Here is a 20,715-nt window from a genome sequence, read left to right as displayed (position 1 = left end):
TGTTTATAACCCGATTACCAATAATTGAGAGTGGTAGATACTCTCAGTATCGCCCTGGTGAGAGACAAACATTCAGAATTAAAACGTTGATTTAAATGGCTTTTGCCATGTTTGGTGACTATATCTGAATAACCAGGTACTTTCCAATCTTCCTCTTCGCAATCTCCTTCCCACCCCGACCACTTTCAAACTCAAACGCCAAACATACGCCAATTGGCATCAAAACATCGCCTCGTTCTACCAGTATTTCAACAGAAGATGCTTCGAGAATCTAGCGTCATTGATCAATATTTATTTATACTTGAAATTTATCTCTTGAGAACGGGTCGTTTCTACGACGCGTTCTTTTGTTCAGCAGGTTGGCTATAGAAAGATTTCACGGCCTCTGTGTTTCGTCCATTCCTTCCTTTCCTCAAAAACACCCAACTGCACAGCACCTCCAAAGATGACTGGTGGAGTTAATGTTTTGTTTTAATTGGAGATGCCACAGACACAGTTGATAGTTGAAGCACTTGGGACTCTTGTGCACACCTTTAGCGATTTCCATGAAGTTCTATTCAAGTCCAGAATTCCTAACCTTCTACATAGAAAAGACCCTAACATTGACTAGGTTGGTAATAGCCAGGTTTGCGGCGACTAATAAGGGTGTTTACCTTGGAGATGTATGGTTGCGGAACCGGCCAATGAAACACGATTTGTGGCGCGATTGATTATCTGCTTTCCCCGCGGGGACAAGTAGTGGTGGTTTCTTGAACAGTTTTAAATAATTGCGTAGTTGAAAACATAACCTCACAGGAACATTGGTAAGTTCCTTGGGTACGGATCAGAGATTGCGAAATTAGTTACGTACTAACCGGTTTCGGCCGAGTTCAGCAGCAATTTTAAATTAAAAATTTAAGAAATCTTGGTGAGTAAGTTAATTGTTCAAGATTTATCAATGTTTCTGAAAATTCATTGAATAAGGATGCAATAATCCCCCTTGCTCCAGGTAACATTGTGTCACATAAAGTGGCTGAACCTACTCATTTCATTAGAGTTACAACTTAAGTGTTACAATTTAAGCGTTACAAATTAAGTGCTACTACTTAAGAGATACAATTTAAATGTTACATCTTAAGTGTTACAACTTATGCGTTATAAATTAAGTGCTACTACTTAAGAGTAACAACTTAAATGTTACTAATTAAAGGTTACAACTTAAGTGTTACAATTTTAATGTTACATCTTTGGTGTTACAACTTAAGCGTTACAACTTAAGTGTTACAAATTAAGTGCTACTACTTAAGAGTTACAACTTAAGTGTTAAAAATTAAGTGCTACTACTTAAGAGTAACAACTTAAATGTTAAGAATTAAGGGTTACAACTTAAGTGTTACAATTTTAATGTTAGATCTTTAGTGTTACAACTTAAGCGTTACAACTTAAGTGTTACAAATTAAGTGCTACTACTTAAGAGTTACAACTTAAGTGTTACAATTAATGTGGTACTACTTAAGAGTTACAACTTAAGTGGTCTGAATATTGATCTCCGTGTTCCCCTTAGTATAATTTTTAATCAGTTCCATTAGAAAATTCGCAGAGACATGTTTAGGCAGTGCAGTAAATATTAATTACCCGACCCCAAGGCAAAATCAGATTTACAGTAGTAGTTTTTCATAACACTAATCATAATGATTGAAATTTTTTTATATCGCTGAATTATGATAAAAAATCACTTCAGGGACGCTGTAAATATACCAATATAAAACGTATATTAATATAACCATCACCTCTACCATAGGTCACCCCAGTGGCTTACTACGTTTGACGTGACTTGTTCATGAGTTGAGGTGTGTCCATGTCTTAGCGTCGGATGGTCTGCTCACAAAGTGCGTAGTGGAGACCGTTTGACCTCTCCATCCGGATTATCTTTACTCAACGCCTTGCACCAGCGTGCGAACCTACTAACGCCATCTCGTAATCCGCCATTGTGCTTGGCCGGGTTGGCAATATGTCCTGTACTTACATGCGCTTGCCCAACGTGTTCTGACAGCATTAAATGTTTTTTTAAATAGATTAATCGAAAATACTCGGTTTTAAGTCACTTTATTGTCTACAGGTTTCGGTACCTCCCTACCATCAGTACTGTTATAAAAATAATGCTATCAAGTGGTACACATATATACAGGGTGTATCGGCACGTACCCGACAAACTTTAACAAGCTATTCCTTAGCACATTTGGAGTAAAAAATGTTATGGGCACTTTGCTGTCCGGTAACATTTTTTTAAATAAAAAATTTACTATTCATATTTTCACCACATGTCACCAATGTTGTCAAAGTTTGAAAACCCATCTGGCAATATTTTGTTCGAGTTTCGTTGAATAATGTACGTACGTACCTACGTTGGCGCGCTTTTACAATCACAACGAAATGGCAAGGCACCATTCGTCTCTTTTTTAACTATTATTATTTAGTGTGTACGAAAGAGCGAGGACACTTTTTGACATACTTGCTAATAACAGCTGTTGAACACGAGAAACAATGCAAATGACAGTGACGGAGTGTGGATTTTTATTTATTTTTTGTTTTTTTTGGACAGCAAAGCGCCCATAACTTTTTTTACTCCAAATGTGCTGAGGAATAGCTGGTTAAAGTTTGTCGGGTACTTGCCGATACATCCTGTATATATACACATATTATCAAGAAAGAAAGGGACAGTTTACTAGAGTGGGATAGTATTTTCGTTTCGTTTTATTTCAAATGTGAAGTCACAGTGTGTTTGCATCTTTTGTAAAATTAAATGTTTTTTCCTCATCCTTGTAAAATTTTGTATTTATGTACGTAGTGAAAACTTCACATTGCTTCAATATAATGTGTAAATTATTAACTTCGATACAGGCTATTAGTCCTATAAAAAATATGTTTTATGTTCTGTTAGAAGCAATAAATAAATAAATGTTTTTGCTGAAAGGCAATGAAGCCATTCTGCCCATTCCTTGGCGCGCCACTGCCCGCGTATTATATTACTATATTAGAGAAGATTGGATTTGCAGTGGCGTAATCATTTTGATTACGGGGAATACCTCTTTAATGGCGCCGGAGAAAAGCGGAGAAGAATGACGAAGCGGTGAAAATAATCATATATTATATTAGACGTCATTACGTTCTCTTCTGATTGCCCCAAGGTAACCCCAACTTGCGTATATATGTTGCAGGAACGAATTAGACCTCGACATATACCCAGGAAAAAGGCAATAAAAAAATGTAAAAACAATATTTAAATTATCTATTTAATTTTTTGTGTTATTCTTGAGCCAACGTTTTGGAAAGCTTAACAGTTTGTTAAGCTTAATGTTTTAATGTTTTTGGCCTCTCGGATTTGCTCTGAATTTATGTGTCATATTATAAATTGGAACCGATTGCGTAAAGAATTCAGATAAGCGATAACGTAGAAAAATTATTACTGCTAATTTATTAGAAATATCTTCAAATTATTGTTAATCCGGTTAAAAACGAGATTGCAGGCTAAGTAGTGAATTAATAGGTTTCCTGATAAACTTTTCGTAAAATTTGATCATATATTATCACGATGTTGGAACACGTGTTCAAATAAACACTTCATCACAACCTGCACTTGCCCTGATAATGGACACTGCAAAGCATTCTGAAACATTGGCTAAAGATGGAGGAAGTACAATATTAAAAACCCAAAAATTAATCACATTGAAAAATCAAACCCGTAAAAAACAACGTAAAAAAAATTTATACTGTCTATTTTAAAATGTCTTTTAAAACATTGAGTAGAACTGGAGTCGAAAACTCTATCAACCTTGCCAAATGCCGATCGGGAAGGATAGAAATTTATTTCGCACATTAATACAGTGATTACATCCGATTTCAGAGAAATGTGTTTAAAGCAGAGATGTGCAAAATGGGTACCCAAAACCATTTGAAATGCAAAATGGCAATGGGTCAAAACTTTTCCATTTGAAAATGCAAAATGCAAAATGGTTTTTAGAAAAGCATTTCAAATGCAAAATGCAAAATACCTATTTTCAAAATGCATTGAAAATGCAAAATGGTTTGTCAGGTCAAACAATTAAAATAATTATAGAATTTTTAAACAGTTTTTTTCATTTAATAATGGACATCAATGTAGAACAAAACATATTACATGATGGTAAATCAAAAAATGCCACGACTACAGATTATGAACCACAAAAAATTTGCGCGGGACAAATGTTGCCAACTTAAATACATAGAAACTGCTATCTAACATTTAATATTACAGCGCCATGGCCCCATGTTCAGTATTTGAATCAGTATTTTTTGTAATGGTATCACTCTAGGGCTCCTACCAGGGAGCAACTTGACAAATGTAAATTATCTCTCATAGCGAGGTTGAGGACCGACTGATATTTGGGGCTTATGAAAAAAAGATGAGTGGAGATAGTAGGAAGAATGTTGCAAAAAAGCATTTAAAATGGAAAATGCATTGAGAAAAGCATTTAAAATGCAAAATGGTTTTTAGAAAAGCATTTAAAATGCAAAATGGAAAATACCCATTTTGCATTTTGCATTTCCATTTGAAATGGATTTATTTGAAATAAATCACATCTCTGGTTTAAAGTCGTCTAAAAAAGATGTATGTAATCAAAAAATAGAATTGTTTAGCGCCCTTGTGCGCTATTGTGTTGAAATTTTTTACTAAAAGGCAAATATTATTTGAAGTCCGGCTCTGCTCGAATGAACATTTCCTTCGGCTATATTCCTTGTATTGAACTGATGCTTTATTGCAGAGATTATTATTCTAACATTGGCATTGTTAACGGATTAAAATGGCGAACCACCATCTATCTATGCGATGTTATAACGGGATATACGCTATAATATACAGGGTGTCCGGGGGTAGAGTGCGCTAAATTCCACACGATGGTAGAAGTAAAAAAGATAAATAACTTTTTCTAAATTACAATATTAATTTTCCCATTAAAAAAATGCACATTTTTTAATCTAAAATTGGGAAAAAAGTTGAGTTATCTTTTTTACTTGTAGAATATCATTTACTACCATGTAGAATCACACCCGGAGCTAGCGTACTTTATTCCCGAGCATCCTGTATATCAATTTTCCTTAATATAATCAAACGTACTAATTTCGGTTGTGGGTCTGTCTGTAAGTGATTTTAACTCAGGTCCCATTAAATCGGATTTGTTTTGAATTTAAGTTTCATTTTCAAAATTGGGACTGATGTGTCGAGAATTCAGAAAAGTGATAAAGTACCTTTTGAAAACTAAAATCAGATTTTGTGATTTTTCAATTTTCTAAGTCGAAATTATTTTATTATCCCGTGATTTTTCACGGGTCTTCGCTGGTAACAATACGAAGTAATAAAAACTTTTTATTTTTTTTTAAATCTGACATTTATAATAATAATGATTGAATTATTTGTATAGCGCCATTTTCGTGAGAAAATCACCTGAAGGGCGCAACGTATGATAGCAAGATTCTTCCCGAACTAAATGCAATCTAGATAGTGTCTTGGACAAATATATCCATTTTTATTTGATTGTACGACATCTATTGTCTTTCACACAAGTCTAGGAAGAAAACATATTTTTATTTTTATTTTTATTTTTATTTTTAAGTTTTGAGTAAAACCTCAAATTGTAATATTTCATAATTGATTAATTTAAGATAATATTAGCGATTCTCAAACGAAAATTTGAAACGGAAACATCAGAAAAAGATTTGGTCGCATCAAGGAATTGAACCCAGGACCTCAGCCTTGCCGGGGAGCTGCTCTAATCTGACCCTATTTCCTTCGGTCATATTGAACTGTATCAAGTTCGAATAAGAACATTATCTTCACCAAATTTATCCTCATTTTCTTAACGCATATTTTTGTATCTTTATTTATGGTCGCAAGATTCTAAACTAAATGCAATTGAGATAGTGGAGTAGTCTTGGATAAATATATCCATTTTTTATTTCAATGTGCGACATCTACTGACTTTTCTGCAAGTATAGGATGAAAATTTTATAATCACTTATAAAAATTGTATATTTGCGAAACGTTACAGAGTGGTAGATACTCTCAGTATCGCCCTGGTGAAATATCACCATACAAATCAATACGTTTCTTAAAATGGCTTAAGTTGTGTTTGGTGACCAGATCTGAATATCCAGGTACTTCCCCATCTTCCTGTTCCCACTACCTTGAGCCGCACACCATACCCTAATTATGGATGCCATAGTCTCACTGGTTCCAGACGGTTGGGAGTAGTCGGGGCTCTTGTGCCGCTTCACCTATTTTTTTTTAATAAACTCGATACGTTGTTAAAAATGTTTTTAATCGTGTTTGGTGAATAGATATGAATAGAATTCTCAACCTTCCCCTTTACCAACCCCTTAAAGTTTTAAAACATACCCCAATTAAATAATCACATTCGCACTGATCGTTTAGACTCTTGTGCACTATTAAAATTATTGAAAAAAAAGATGAACTAAAAAGTTTCTCAGTGACGAAATTAGCACAAATAAGACAATATTTGTTTCTCTATATTTTTTGTCTTGTTCTATATAATTTTTTTCATCTTAAACACCAATCATTTACGTAAGTTTTTAGATTCTCACGGCCAAAAGCATTTTTATTGTTTGTTTTTGGGGTGTTATGCCGTGTTGCGTTAACTCCTTCTTTAGCCGACGTTTCGACGTTTCGGACGTTTCCGAGCAACACGGCATAACACCCCAAAAACAAACAGTAAAAAAACCAATCATTTACCATTAAAAAACAATTTAAAAATATGCAAAAACGATACAAAAAATCATGACGGACTAAAAATAATTGCAATAATAACAATGACCTGGCTTCCGGTAAAAAGTTCACTGCACATTTAACGACATCATCCTCGAACTTTAATTCAAAATTTGAGTGCATACTAAATAATTCAGCGATTTAAATTTTACTGTGGGTTGCTAAACATTTTTAATGCTTAGAGGTCTTTAAACTGAGACAATGAAGATTCCTCGTGTTTTTTGTCCTCCGTGACATTAGAGTTTTTAATATCATACTGATAAAACATGATAGATCACATAATATTGTTGTATAATTATAAATTATGAAAGGTTATTTAAGTAGTTTAAATGTCATTATGATTGTTTTTACGCAAACCGTGAATTATTTATAATTTTAAACGGTTATATTAGGTTAATGTACTTGAATTATAAAATTTGTACCATTTGGCATGGGAAACAAATCTTCTATTTGGTTATTTTTGTGTGAAAACCGCGCAAGAGCTTCGAACATTCTGAATTCAATGTTGTGAGGCTGACGGTTGATACCTGATGCTTATGCGAAGGAAAGAAATTGGGAGGAGGAAGGTTGGGAAGAGCCTGTCTATTGAGATCTGGTCACCAAATATGAAAAAAAATAGAATTTCAAGCGACGCAACTTTGAAAGTCATCAGAATACAGAGACCAAAATTTGAACATAAAAATAAATAAGTGGCCCTAGGATTGATCTTTTGGAAAATGGAGAACTCCTATTGAATCAAAAAAATGCATGTATAACCTCGTTTTAATCAATCTCGTCGGATCAGCTGGAAAATTAAACATATCATAGTAATTAGCAATTAATTGAAGTGGCCCCAGGATTGATCCTTGGGGCACACCAAAAAAAATGAAAATTCTTATTAAAATTAGGTTACAAGATTTCGTTGTGATAAAATAGAAGCGTTTGTTAGGTTAGGTTACGCTGAAACTATTTCCGATAATCGACAAGAAGATATTATTGACTTATACTCTTCACAATGAATGGAGAAAATATAAGTGACCCCACTGTGGAGCCTTGGGGCACACCAAATATTTAAAATTTAGCACATTTTATAATAAAAATAAATATATTTGCGCACGTCAAGAATCAATCCCGTGACCTCTGGATTCGTAATCTAGTCAATCTGCCATTCAAAACGCTTCGCTTTAGAATATGTAATACATTAAATTACTTACATTGGAATGCATATGTGCTAAATTATACGAATGCCTACAACCTGTTCATTGAATTCAATGATGACTCCTAAGCGTTTCTGCGCCCCTCCTAATAAAAAAGCACAAAAATCCCTAATTGATTTCTGAATCAACTATATAAAAGACGTATTGCAAAAACACGTATTTCAAATCATGCTCGAGTCGTAAATCATAATATTATTTCACTGCAAAAGTAAGTAAAAAGCTTTTAACATAATACATATTATTAAGTTTTTTTAAGAAACGCTGCAGCTTTTTATTCAGAACCTTATAGACTCGTTACAGCACGAATAAACCTACCTACAGTGAGCTATATGGATATTATAGACAAGGTATACATTCTTCCATATAATATATTATTTCAGTAAAACCGTTACTGGGAAGTTCCAAAACGCATAGAGATCGCATTACACAATAATGAAGGTTTGTTAATTACAAACGTGCTTTACAGCAAAACTTTTCATGTTTATTTTTATATAAGAAACTTTCTTTAACTAATTTATTATATTACAATAAAACAATTATAAAACTCCATTGCACAACTTTCGATATATCTTTCATAGTTCTTCGTGTGCATCGCTGTTTTAATTTAGATACGTTCCGTAAAACAACCAATCTGGCGTAATAGAGCTTTGTTAAATACAAACATACTTTACAACAAGCTGTTGTAAAGCATGTCTTTACTTTCATAAATATCAACATAGTTACTACATATTGCTCTCTAACTACTACTTTCTTAGTACGTCTAGTATTTATTTTATACTATTTTGTACAACAGAACTCTCTGTGATAACTTGTATTGTACCTACTTCTTATAGTTCATACATAACTTTATTATGTTATGTACTTTACACTAAGGATGGGTTGTTTCAGGTAATTTGAACAATTCATGAAATTACGAAGTTGATTTTCAGGTTTTGTGAAGGTTCTATTCAAGTTCTGTTATTATAAAATTATCGGCCAGTTGTTTAAAAAAACTGAAACAATAACGGAACTTGAATATAATTTTCACAGAACTTGCAAATCCTTATTATTGTTGTCCCAAATAACTGACCTATAATAATGTATGCATGTAAAAGTCTTCAAGGTGTGATAAATAAATAAATAAATAATTACGAAGGCAATTGAAATTCACGAAACTTCCAATAATATTAATAGGGACTACGGAGATAAGCATAATAGTTTTTGGTATCAGGCATTAAACGTTACATCAAAACTGAAAACCGAAAACCACATTCATTTAACTTATACTGAAATACCGTCTCTAAGAGGATTAACGCTTCCCTAGAAGGATAATCACTTTCCAGATGTGACCGAATCTTTCTCTGTCTTATTTTTCGTTATTCGAGTGGTCAATATTGTGTTCAGTGATTGCATAAATAACTTTGTAAGTAATTGCTTGAAAGTTTGAAGGTACTTTTTAGGCAAAATTGTTCAATTATGCAATAATATCGTTTAAATTTCAACTTTATTTTTTTCTCATTGTTTGTGTGTGGTTGTTGCAACTCCTGGCGTATGTATCTGATACATCAGCCTCAGTTATCGCTACGACTTGTTCAAGATACCATACGGCAGAACGTATATAGCACAACATAACACTACAAGAGGAATGGCGCCATAAAATGAAATTTATAAAACAGTTCATGTATTTAATTGCTCTTTAAATAACCTTAAAGCTTTTGTTGTATATCTGTGTTCCCAAATGTTAAGAATGTTAAAATAAGAAATCTTGTACTGTAAAGTGGGTTTGATCAGCCAATAGTTTTGCAATCCCACAAGAGTTAAGCCATTATAACACGTGACTGTTCTCTGTACAATGTTTTGTAAAGTACCTAATCTGTTTCCAATTACCTCACAAAACGGCCGGAGCAAAGAACGCCTGTGATGTTGGTAATGTGGTTCAACTTGGAGGTATGTCTGGAGTTAAGGTCACTGTTGAGGTCGTTAAGGTCAGGGAAGTTATTTCGTCTTCTTAGGTCGCTCACACGCTATGTAATCTATTCTGGAGATCTACGTCTGGATTTAAGGTAAATCTAGATGGCATAGAAAGGTATTTTCGTCCAATACATCCCATAAAAGTTATGAATTTTGGTATTTATTTGGTGTCAATCTCGAGATCAGGGAAAGCTATTCTGTCCTATTAGGTCTCCATAGTTATGAGTGTTGATATTTGTTGTAACCTGGAGGTCCATTTGTAGAGTTAAGGTCACTCTCAAGATCAGGGATAGCTATTCCGTCCTATTGGGTCTCCATAGTTATGAGTGTTAATATTTGGTGTAAACAGAAGGTCGAGTTAAGATTACAATCGTGGTCACGGAAAGCTGTTTTGAATAAAAAAAATCCCATTAAAGTCATGAATCTTGGTATTTAGTTAAATCTAGAGGTCTATGTCAGGAGTTGAGGCCACAATCGAGGTTAGGGGGGGCTGTTTTGTATCAAAAGATCACATTAAAGTCATGAATCATGGTATTTAGTTAAATCTAGAGGACTATGTCAGGAGTTGAGGCCAAAAGCTGTTTTGTATCAAAAGATCATGTTAAAGTCATGAATCTTGGTATTTAGTTAAATCTAGAGGTCTATGTCAGGAGTTGAGGCCACAATCGAGGTTAGGGGGGGCTGTTTTGTATCAAAAGATCACATTAAAGTCATGAATCTTGGTATTTAGTTAAATCTAGAGGTTAAAGTCACAATTGAGGTATGGGGCCAGGATTCAAGGTCACGCCGGAGATCAGGGGAAGCTATTATGTAAAATTGGGTCCCGTGCAGGTTATTTCATAAATTTAATCTTACATGACAGTTACAGAATTAATTCCATGTTCCGTTCAATGTATTCAAAAACACATTCTAAAGTAATAAATTCTCCATAATTTATCCAACAATGTGTTTGATATTACAAAGAAACTTTTTCAGCGTTAACTTTACAGTAAGCGACAGATTTCATTCCGTACGCCGGGCTTTATTGTAGGAATTCGCATAAAAAACCTCCACACGACATTACTGCAAAGACATGAAGTTCCTTTGTCAAAGTAATGGGATTCGCTACCTGAATTAAATAATTCTCCTCGGCAGTTTGTAATGGCAGCATGTTTCCACGACTTCGAATCACTTATAAATGAAAGCATTTTAATTTTATTATCTGATTGTAAACTACGAGATGCTGCGCCGGATTTAACGAATTCTACGTTATGAAATTTGTAATACAAAGGTTTCAGGGTGGTGCTGCAAAACTTCGGGATATTTTAATAAAATCCTAATGAAGACTTTCAAACAGTGCAACAATTATTATTCTTAACGGATGAAAATTATCCTGTTAAAAAGTGACAGCTTGCCAATTTCCTGATAAAATATTAGCCATTCAGAATATATCGAGAAATCGTGTTCTTTGCCTAATAAATATCATAACGGAATGCAAAAATATCAGCATGTCAATATCAATATTTGTATGAACATGTGTTCCCCCGTCCTCATGAAACATTTGCTTTTAACTGATAATTTGTTAGGAATTCATTCAAGTCAATGCCTGCAGTAACGTTTTTAAAAGGAAAACGAATACTTTGATCAGATTTTTAATAAATTTTATATCAGTAAGTTTTATTCGTGTACTTTAAAAATAATCATGGAAAGCTGTCCACTACTTTTGTTGTGCCTAATAGGTCAATCATTTATCACATCTTCGCTTACATCTGGTGGGTGTAGTCATCACAACCTAGACCCAGTTTGTGACCTTAACTCTAGAAGTTTGGAGTTTTAGGAGTTGAGGTCACTAGATTATTTCTAAATCTATTGGGACAAAATAACTTCCCTTAGTTTGCTTAGGAAAGCTAAGAATTTGGTAACCTCACCTAACCTAACCTATCTGTAAGCTGCTTAACCTAAGGCTGAAGCTATTTCGTCTCAATAGATCCCATAAAAGCCAAGAATTTGGTGACCTAACCTCACCTAACCTAGAGGTCTACGTCTGGAGATAAGGTCTCAATCGCGTTCAGGGGAAGCTATTTTGTCCCTTATAAGCTGAAAATTTGGTGACTTAACATAATCTAATCTGGAGGTCTAGGATAGGTTAGGTTGGGTTAGATTTGGTGAGACAATCCAAAGTATTCATAGACTGATCAGAGCCTAGACAAACCAGGCAATTCATAATTGCATTCACTGAGGGAACTGGTAGGACTAATAACGGTACAGTACCACCTCAAAATACACATGTAGATGTTGGTTGTGGAATATATCAATAGATGCAAGAAATGTAAAAATATTGGAGAGACTCCAATTCATCTATGGTGCCAATGTTAGAACCTGATAGGGACATGACTCAGATATCTGGGAAGGCACACTGTGGAACCAGGAGAAATGGCCAAATACCCAGTGACAATCCTGGTGAACCTTTTCCTGACCTCGACTGTGTCCTTAACATCAAACGTAGACTTCCAAAATACTCCACTTAACTCCCAAAAGAGTCATTTGCTTAATTTTGCCAAAAATAAAATATTGCGTAGCCATCAAAAGGTCAACAACCTTTTAAACATCTCCAAATAAAGTAAACGCATCCTTTCACGTCACGAATTTTAAACTGGGAGGAGCAACTAAATGGTTGGCTTCCTGGCAATCAGGTTTCCTCCAATAATTAGGAGCTGTCTTTTTTACTGACAATAAGGCAGTCTCCTTATTTTAATCATTTAATCGACGTGGGAAGATACGCCCTGTAAGAGGTAATTGAACTGTGAAAATAAATAATTATTTTCATCATCCACAAAAACTCGAGAGAGTTTCCTCTTGTAATGAGAATAACCTCGCTGAATTGTTTCAAATATATCCCTGTAAAGATTTTATGTTTCCCAATTTAAATGATATATTATAATCAATGATGCCTTCTCCTTCACAAACCTTCCTATTCTTCCTTTACTTAAAAAAGATTTTCGACATAGATGACTTAGGCGCTGAGGGAAATCATTTTCCTAAGGGCCTCCTGCGTTGAGTATATGTAAAAAAACAAAGCATTACCGAGGAAATGAATTTTACATTTATTATCAACCTATCTGTTAGCAAAACACTCCATACAGCCGATGATTCAATATCATTAACCTCAAACGGGTAAAAACCACACGCCTTACATAAAACACACCGTAATTACCCGCATCCCGACAATTACATGCTCAATAGAGTGCAAGGTGTACACGTAATTCACAGTCAATTTATATTTCACGACCAACTCGGCAATTCAATTCAACTCACCTTTGAGTGGTACAATGATATAATTCAAAATAATGTATGAAATTGGATTCTTCTTTATTGAATCTTGAAGTGTTATAGAAATGATGATAAAAAGAGGTCTAATTTGAGTCCCTGTGGAAACCCGGGATTTTGATTCAATGGACTTTGAGACATTTTATGGAAACAGAGTAGATTTTTTGTAATAGTAATTAGAGTCTTTGGAATGGCAATATATTGATTTTCAAACATCCCAGCACGTTAAGAGGTGTCACTACTTTACAAATGGGGATATAAATGGCAACCAAAATTTATTTTGTTTACTTAGTAATTATTTAAGTTAAAATTTTACTTTTGAATAATAAATAATCAGTAATAACATATTGATGGCCTTCGTGGTCGAGGGGTGAGGCTCTCGACTACGGATCCGCGAGTCGCGGGTTCAAAACCCACGTGCTCCAAGTTAGTAAAATTTATTTAAATTAATATATTATCATCTACTGTGGAAGATGATCTCGGTATGTGTTATATCTGCCTTACTTTGCAGATTTAAGTATAATATAGATAAAGTAAAAGTTTCTACTTATAATTGTGTTAATATACCTTGAAAATAATAGGTCTGGATTTAGCTACGCTGTGCATTACCCGTGGGTTGGTAATTCTCTGGTTCAAGAAGCTTGTTCCCTGTAAATCTCATCTCACAAGTAATTGTTTCACTCTAGCGACATCTGTCGGACTCTGGAGTAAGCTTTATGACTAGCGCCATCTATCGCTTAAATATTCAACTTTATTATCATACATAACAGTGTGAGATCACCATTCAGAATTAAAACGGATTTAGCCATGTTTGGTGACCTGATGTGCAAATAATATTAGCCAGGCACTTCCCCATCTCTATCCCTTCCCATCTTATTCAGCCTCACAACATACCCCTATTGGGAATAGTAACACTGACTCCAGACGGTTGGGAACGGTACATAAATACAGACCAATAAAATAACGAACTCCTCTTTTTTAAAGACGTTCGAATATCATCGTGTGTAAATGAATTATAATTAATCTGGTTGTAATTAGAGTCAGAAGAAATCAGTGGCCTAATGATTAATTGTAACGTCAAGATTAATCATTTTGGGATTTATGAATAAAGATTAATGACCTCGCCATTGTTGTATAAATGATTAACGACTAAATTAAGACGAAATGATGCTGCAATTGATATTAATCGAATAATCAACTCAGATTTCTTCCAGGTGATTTGACGACTCATAAATTATTACGATTGAGATGGTTAAGATAAAGGCATTCAGTTTTGAACACATCAGACTGTAAGTAGTCCTTAAAAGTCGGGTGTATTGAAAGTTAAGTATTTTATTTTTTTTTTTTTTTTAAATTGTAAATTCGCTTAGAAAAAACACCCATACCTGTCACCAAACGACACATCCTTATAAAACTCGATCTCCTTTTCTATCATGGTGCGACGTACAATAGAAACAGATTTAGAAAGAAAGAACACATTCGGAGAGAACTCTTTGTATTTAAAAGTTTACCATAGACGTTACACGAAATCGGTGCAGCTTGGCGGTGTAGATTTGATTTTTATAAGAATCTTCAGTTTTATTCCGAGGTTAATGAAAATTTCACGCTTGACCTTCAAACGAGAAAAAGGTCACGGTCTACATAAGATTTCGAAAACAATGGCGTTCAAAATAGGAGGGAAATTTCTGTCTACATCTAATTTTGACAATTCTACGCCTGGGGGTTCAGCTAGTATATGTATATATATATATAAAAATAAAACAGAATACCCTCAAAAGTTATGTTATTAAATTTATAACACGTTTGCGAAAAGAGGTCTTTTTAGTTCATTTTAAAGTGGTAAACACAGTTTTCAAAAAAAACCATCGGTAAATAAGTCGAAATTTCATCTTTCAAAACAGTACTTAATTTTTCAATATGCTAAAAATAACGAATCTATTTGATATTGAATGCCGCACTGCTATATTTGATGACATTGTCTTATTTTATCTAAACCCCCAAGGGGTTAAAACGACGTTGTCTTAAATTTAATAAACACAGAAACCAAAGACGAAAGAAACAAAAAATTACTTACTTTCACAGAAGTTCTCGAAATACGTTCCAGTGATGTCGCCATCATCGATCAGTGGTCTCTCGCCGTTCAGGTAGGTGGAAGGCCCATCGGGAAGGGATTTGTGATCCAGATGGAAGAGTCTACAGTTGTACTGGAAGGCTGGAGAGGCAGCTGATCCCAGGTAGAGGAACGATCTGCAGAGGAACTCGGTTTCAATCTCGCAGGCGAGGCGACAGGCTGATTCTGATGTAACCTGGAAACAAAAAATTAATTTAAAGTACTGCTGATGTCCATGAAGTTGAAAAATCCAGAAAGACTTTGGGGTTGAGAGCTGTTCAAAATATTGCTTACTGATATGGATCAGATGGGTTCTTCTATCGGTTCTTACGACAAGAAGATACATACCAAAAATGTGTACGTGTTCTCATTTAAGGCAGTTCTTTAAAGAGGGAGGTACATTGTAAGAGAGAAATAAAAAGGAAAAACAAATTCGAACACGTTCCAACCAAGATACAAAGAACGATATCTTTAACTTCTGGCAAGCCAAAGACAGTCCCAACGTGAAAAGTTGGCAGTGTGACGAAAATGTGGATCTTCAAACCCTTTACATTATCCCTGGTGGCATAGTGGCCAGACTTTACCCCTACGATGATGGTGGGATAGTGGAGAAAATAACCTTGAAGAGTAAGTAACTCACTCCTGCCGACAGGATCAAAAGAGATCGGGAGATCATAATCGAAGAGAATCCGCTTTAAATACTACCGCTACGTGCAGGAAGCTAAGCGCTTACAAAATATGGACACAGCTATAACACAAGGGGAGGATGGAACAGGTCAAACGAATATGTTGTACAATTTTAGTTAGATAAAACGATAAAATTTCGGGTATCGTTCCTGGAAGAAAAACAATGCCCTCCGACAGTACAGTGCAGAACGCTTGACTCTGTGCAAAATGGGCAGTCCATCTGATTGCATCTCACGTTTTTTCCTCTTTAAGTTCTTCTCCCTTGGAAGACGTTCACCTCACTCCTCAACACCATCCGGTGTTATCACAGTCGTTGTATGTAATATGATTTATTTATTTATTTATATAAACGCCCGTAGGGCTTTTACAGATAATAATGTACATCTTTATTTATTTATATTTTTTTTTAATAATTATACAGATCTTATATGATAAATATAGGTTATATAAACAAATATCCGAGTTAACAAAAAATATAGGTACATATAATTGAGATAAAAAATAGAGAATCTGCCAAAATCCTCCAAATCAATGATAATGATTATAGGAAAGTATAAAAATAGTTTACAGAGTAGTAGAAATAGTTCGCACATACTCCGTTTAATGTTTGCCAAGTTCATATTTGACATACAGATTTAATAATAATGTGTTTATAGGCTGATAGATATTCAGTACCGTTAGTGTTCACGCAATATTTATTCCCTGCACTGTGTAGTCGGTTCATTACTGAATTTATTTCTGCTTTGGTACCTGCAATGTTACAATGGTAAGGTACCTTTTGACGAACCGTTCTACTAGGCACATGAAAGTCGATCAACCTGAGGAGTTCAAAGAAATGATGCACAAATAGGGTTTAAAGTCCGAAAGGATTCTGAATTTTTTGAATGTGTACATAATCATACAACAGAATACAGCGTAGATGCTGTTGACTGGCTAGATAACCTCTAAATCGCAATTTTACCTATATTTACCTCCACCGTACCAAGAACAATAAGAAAAGAATTGTGGCGAAATGCATTTTAAATCACAAAAAAGATATTTTGATGAGACAGAGGAAGAAACAATGTAAACGATCTGATGACTGCGAGTATTCAAAACGATTTTTGAATACTCACATCACGCGACATTGTTAGCTCTCTAACCTAGTGGATAGGGCGTGACAAGCAATAATAATTTTAGACACGGAATTATTTAAAGGATGATTAATTGAATCTCATCTAAGCTTCTGAGAAGGTTTGAATGCAAGATTAAAATTACTATAGGTAAATAATGAAATGTGAAGCAACTTTTTTTTTGTACCGGTAGTAGCCTTCGCAGTGGCAGTACGACGGTTGTATCGGATATTTTTATTGAAATCTACTCGGAGTGAGAGCAAATAAGACGAATTACACAGCATTGACTCACCTGCAACTGGTGTTTGGTTGTATCACGTACATTTTTAGAAGCTTGTAAAACAAATATACATCAAGTTGGGTTGTTAACTTCATATCTGTACCTTGTAACGCGATGCCTTTCAGGTTCGCTATTGGCCGATAAAATTAACAAATAACAACATTGGATTTTAGCGTTAAATTGCATTAATCTCTAGCAAAGGCATCGGAATTCGATGGAGAGTTGTTTTATGAAATTACTTTAGGTAATGTTGTTTTAATTAATTCGGTATGAGATGGCTAAGAGGGAGAACCTCGTTTTACTGCACAGAGTCATTAAAAAATGATTACAGCCCTGCCATCGTCGCCACTCTTAAATTCAATAGGAACACAAGAAAAATTGTAACATTCTTCTGTAATACATACACAACCAACTATCAGACATACTCACTAACCAATAGGGTGAATGATCCAGGCAACAAGTTTGGGGTACTATTGATCTATTTACTGACTCCATTTATAGAAACAAGCGTAATCTGTACCAGAACTTTGTTGAATCCTACAAATTATAGTAGCGTTGGAAATATACTTTTAGTGATTTGTCTAATATGTAGTATTGTTCTAGTTTCTGTTACATGTTTTAATATATTTATTTACTTATTATAAATGCCCTGTTGGGCTTTTACATATATATGTGGACTTAACACAGGAGTTTTTTAATGTTTAGATAACTAAATTTAAGTACAAATCTTTAACAAATTAACACATCACATGGCTATGACATTGTAACTACCAAATAACTTAACCTCTCGAGCTTTTGTTTCAGTCAAACAGTATTTTATGATTTAAAAATATGTGTATATTTTTTTATAGCTCACAAGGTATATTGTGATTTATGTATAAGTCCAGATGGGCGAAAACTTAAATAAAATAAAATATTTTATTTTCAACTAGTTTTCACTCCGTCACGCGTTGCTGTGACTAAATCTGTCTATGCAGATAGAGAAACAATAGCGCGTGTTTGCTTTTACATCCAACGGTTGGCACTGTTTAAAAAAAAGTTTCCTGTTTCCTGTCAAAAGTGACATTAATATAATATATAAATGTAGCGTTAAAATTAACATTTTTATTTGTATAGATTTTGACTCACCTGCAATTCCTTGTCAACATAATAATGCAGACCAGCATACTGGGCCACCTTATCATCAGCTACTCCAAGACGGGGTTGTGTGAAGACGCGGTTATCTTTGCAGGCCTGTCCAGCGCGCAGACAGAGGTTCTCGAAGTAGTCAGTACCGGGAGAATCAGCCAGACGAGGGGCGGTACCTGCAGACCCAGTGCCTCCAGTGCGACGATCTGCCTCGCTGAGCGCGCAGCGCATCGTGCCGTATTCGTACTCGGCTGAACGGCAGGTGAAACGTTTCTAGAAAAAATAGGACAGTTAAAATCCTTTCCTTATCTGTGGTGTGTATTTACTACACATTGCTTCTAATAACTTTAATAACTCTATAAATGTAATATATTCTGGGTTCATATTTTAGGTATTCTTCCGTTATACATTTATGCACTGAATTAAAAAATAATATATTACATAGTTTTCAAATTCAATTAAAAATCAGAGTTTTTTGTTAAAAATCGGGAACAAATACACCAATACAATCAACCTTGTGATACTAATACGCAAAGAGTGTGCGAGGAAATGACACGCTATTGATGTCCCGCTTTAATTCGCTATGCGGGAACATGAGACATCCACACTTCTGCAGTTGTAGTTTTTGATTTAGACCATCGATACCTACGACCGCACAGCTGTGTTTGTGCCAGCCGCCAGCCGCCAGCCAGTTGGCCGCGAACCGTCGTTAGATGTGGACTCCTCGCACGTTTCTTTAGCATCTGCCGATGGTTTTTTCATGTTTTCAGCAATAAAATTACAATTATTATCACTTTTGATATAAAATATAATAAACACAATCGATTAGCTATGAATATTCATATTTTTCCGATATTAAATCGCTTATTTTGAGATGTGTATTGACTACACAGCACCGGAACGCGTGTATTTTTTTAGCACAGTAAGGGAAAGGTTACATAATATCAATTTTGCTCTATTTGGGAAGCGGGTTTGGGTACCGTCGCCCCAAGAACCTTTTATTGGATAACAACACCTGCCGTACCCAAACGGTTACAAATGTTTGGTGATTTAGGTGTCCGGGTTCATCTGGTGAGGTGTAATCAGGATGCGCCTGTCCCCCAGCTGCGTGGGGTGCCAGATCGGGAAAGGTTGATTCGGAGATACTCTTTAACCTTAAAAAAGGCCCTGTACACAGCATCCCCAAAGATGACATAGACCCTGAGAGAAATTATTTTCCTGTGTTGGGTTAATGTAAAAAATCTTACTAATAAACGCGTTTTAAATTAATTTTATACAGTTGATAAACAACCGTGTGTAAAAACCGTACCGACAAACTTAACTGCTCCATTGAGTTTCTTTGACACGGAGAAAAATTAGTATGGCTGATTTATTGAAATCTTGTTAAAAATGTGATTGCAATCCATTGTCTAATAAAATAATAGTCTATTCAGAATATATCCCAACACGTGTTCATGCAGGTGTCCTTTTAATAATAAAGAACAAAATTTTACAATATTAGAATTTTTATCAACACGTGTTCCGACATCCTAATAACATATTTGTATTTTACCGACAGTTTATTAGGAAGCCTGTCAATTCATTCATTAAAGGCCTGAAACCACATTTTTAAAGGAATACGAATAATTTGACCAGATGTTTTATATCCGAAAGTTTTCTGCGTGTAATGGTATCATTTTCTTTTCTTTTCACTAATATTGTTCTGCATTCTCTCCTGATTTGGCCCGCCACGCAGCAGACGGGCAAATGCATCCGCCGCCAAGATCTATTTCTGATCTCCCTATGTTTAGTTTCCAGCTTTTTATTTGGGATTTAAATGTTAAAACGTTCTTGTGAGTTTTGAATGAGAGTGGGATTTTGTTTTAGATTAGTAAAGAGCAAAAGTTTGTTTGCCCTTACTTAGGTGGTAAATATTTTGACAGTATTTATACAAACCATGTTATATCAGTTAATTTTTTTCTTATATCTTTATTTGAATATAGAAAAAAATAGAAAAAGGGAAAATTATTTTTCATCAAAATGAGCAGGTGTTTCAATTTTTAACCCTTTCCAATTTGCGCGTCTAGGCAAGAGCCATCACTGATCTAGGAAGTTGACGATACTGTTAAAAATAATTTTAGGTTATATTCCACGTGTAAGTTATTCCT

General features: G+C 34.7%; 1 protein-coding gene across 1 annotated transcript in view; it reads right to left on the bottom strand.

Moving 5' to 3' along the window:
* Positions 1 to 20,715, bottom strand: part of LOC149415015 (uncharacterized) — a 101,841-nt gene that overhangs the window by 27,666 nt on the left and 53,460 nt on the right. The window contains exons 6-7 of the mRNA XM_089643054.1: positions 18,569 to 18,841; positions 15,326 to 15,557 (exon numbers count right to left, since the gene is read on the bottom strand). Of these exons, the coding sequence (XP_089499180.1) occupies positions 15,326 to 15,557; positions 18,569 to 18,841 (505 nt within the window). The remainder of the gene's footprint in view (positions 1 to 15,325; positions 15,558 to 18,568; positions 18,842 to 20,715) is intronic.

This window comes from Hesperophylax consimilis, chromosome 19, assembly GCF_061612785.1.
Source record: "Hesperophylax consimilis isolate HC1 chromosome 19, BYU_Hcon_1.0, whole genome shotgun sequence".
NCBI lineage: Eukaryota > Metazoa > Arthropoda > Insecta > Trichoptera > Limnephilidae > Hesperophylax > Hesperophylax consimilis.
The sequence above is the reverse complement of the archived record's forward strand: the minus strand, read 5'-3'. Positions and strand labels throughout refer to the sequence as shown.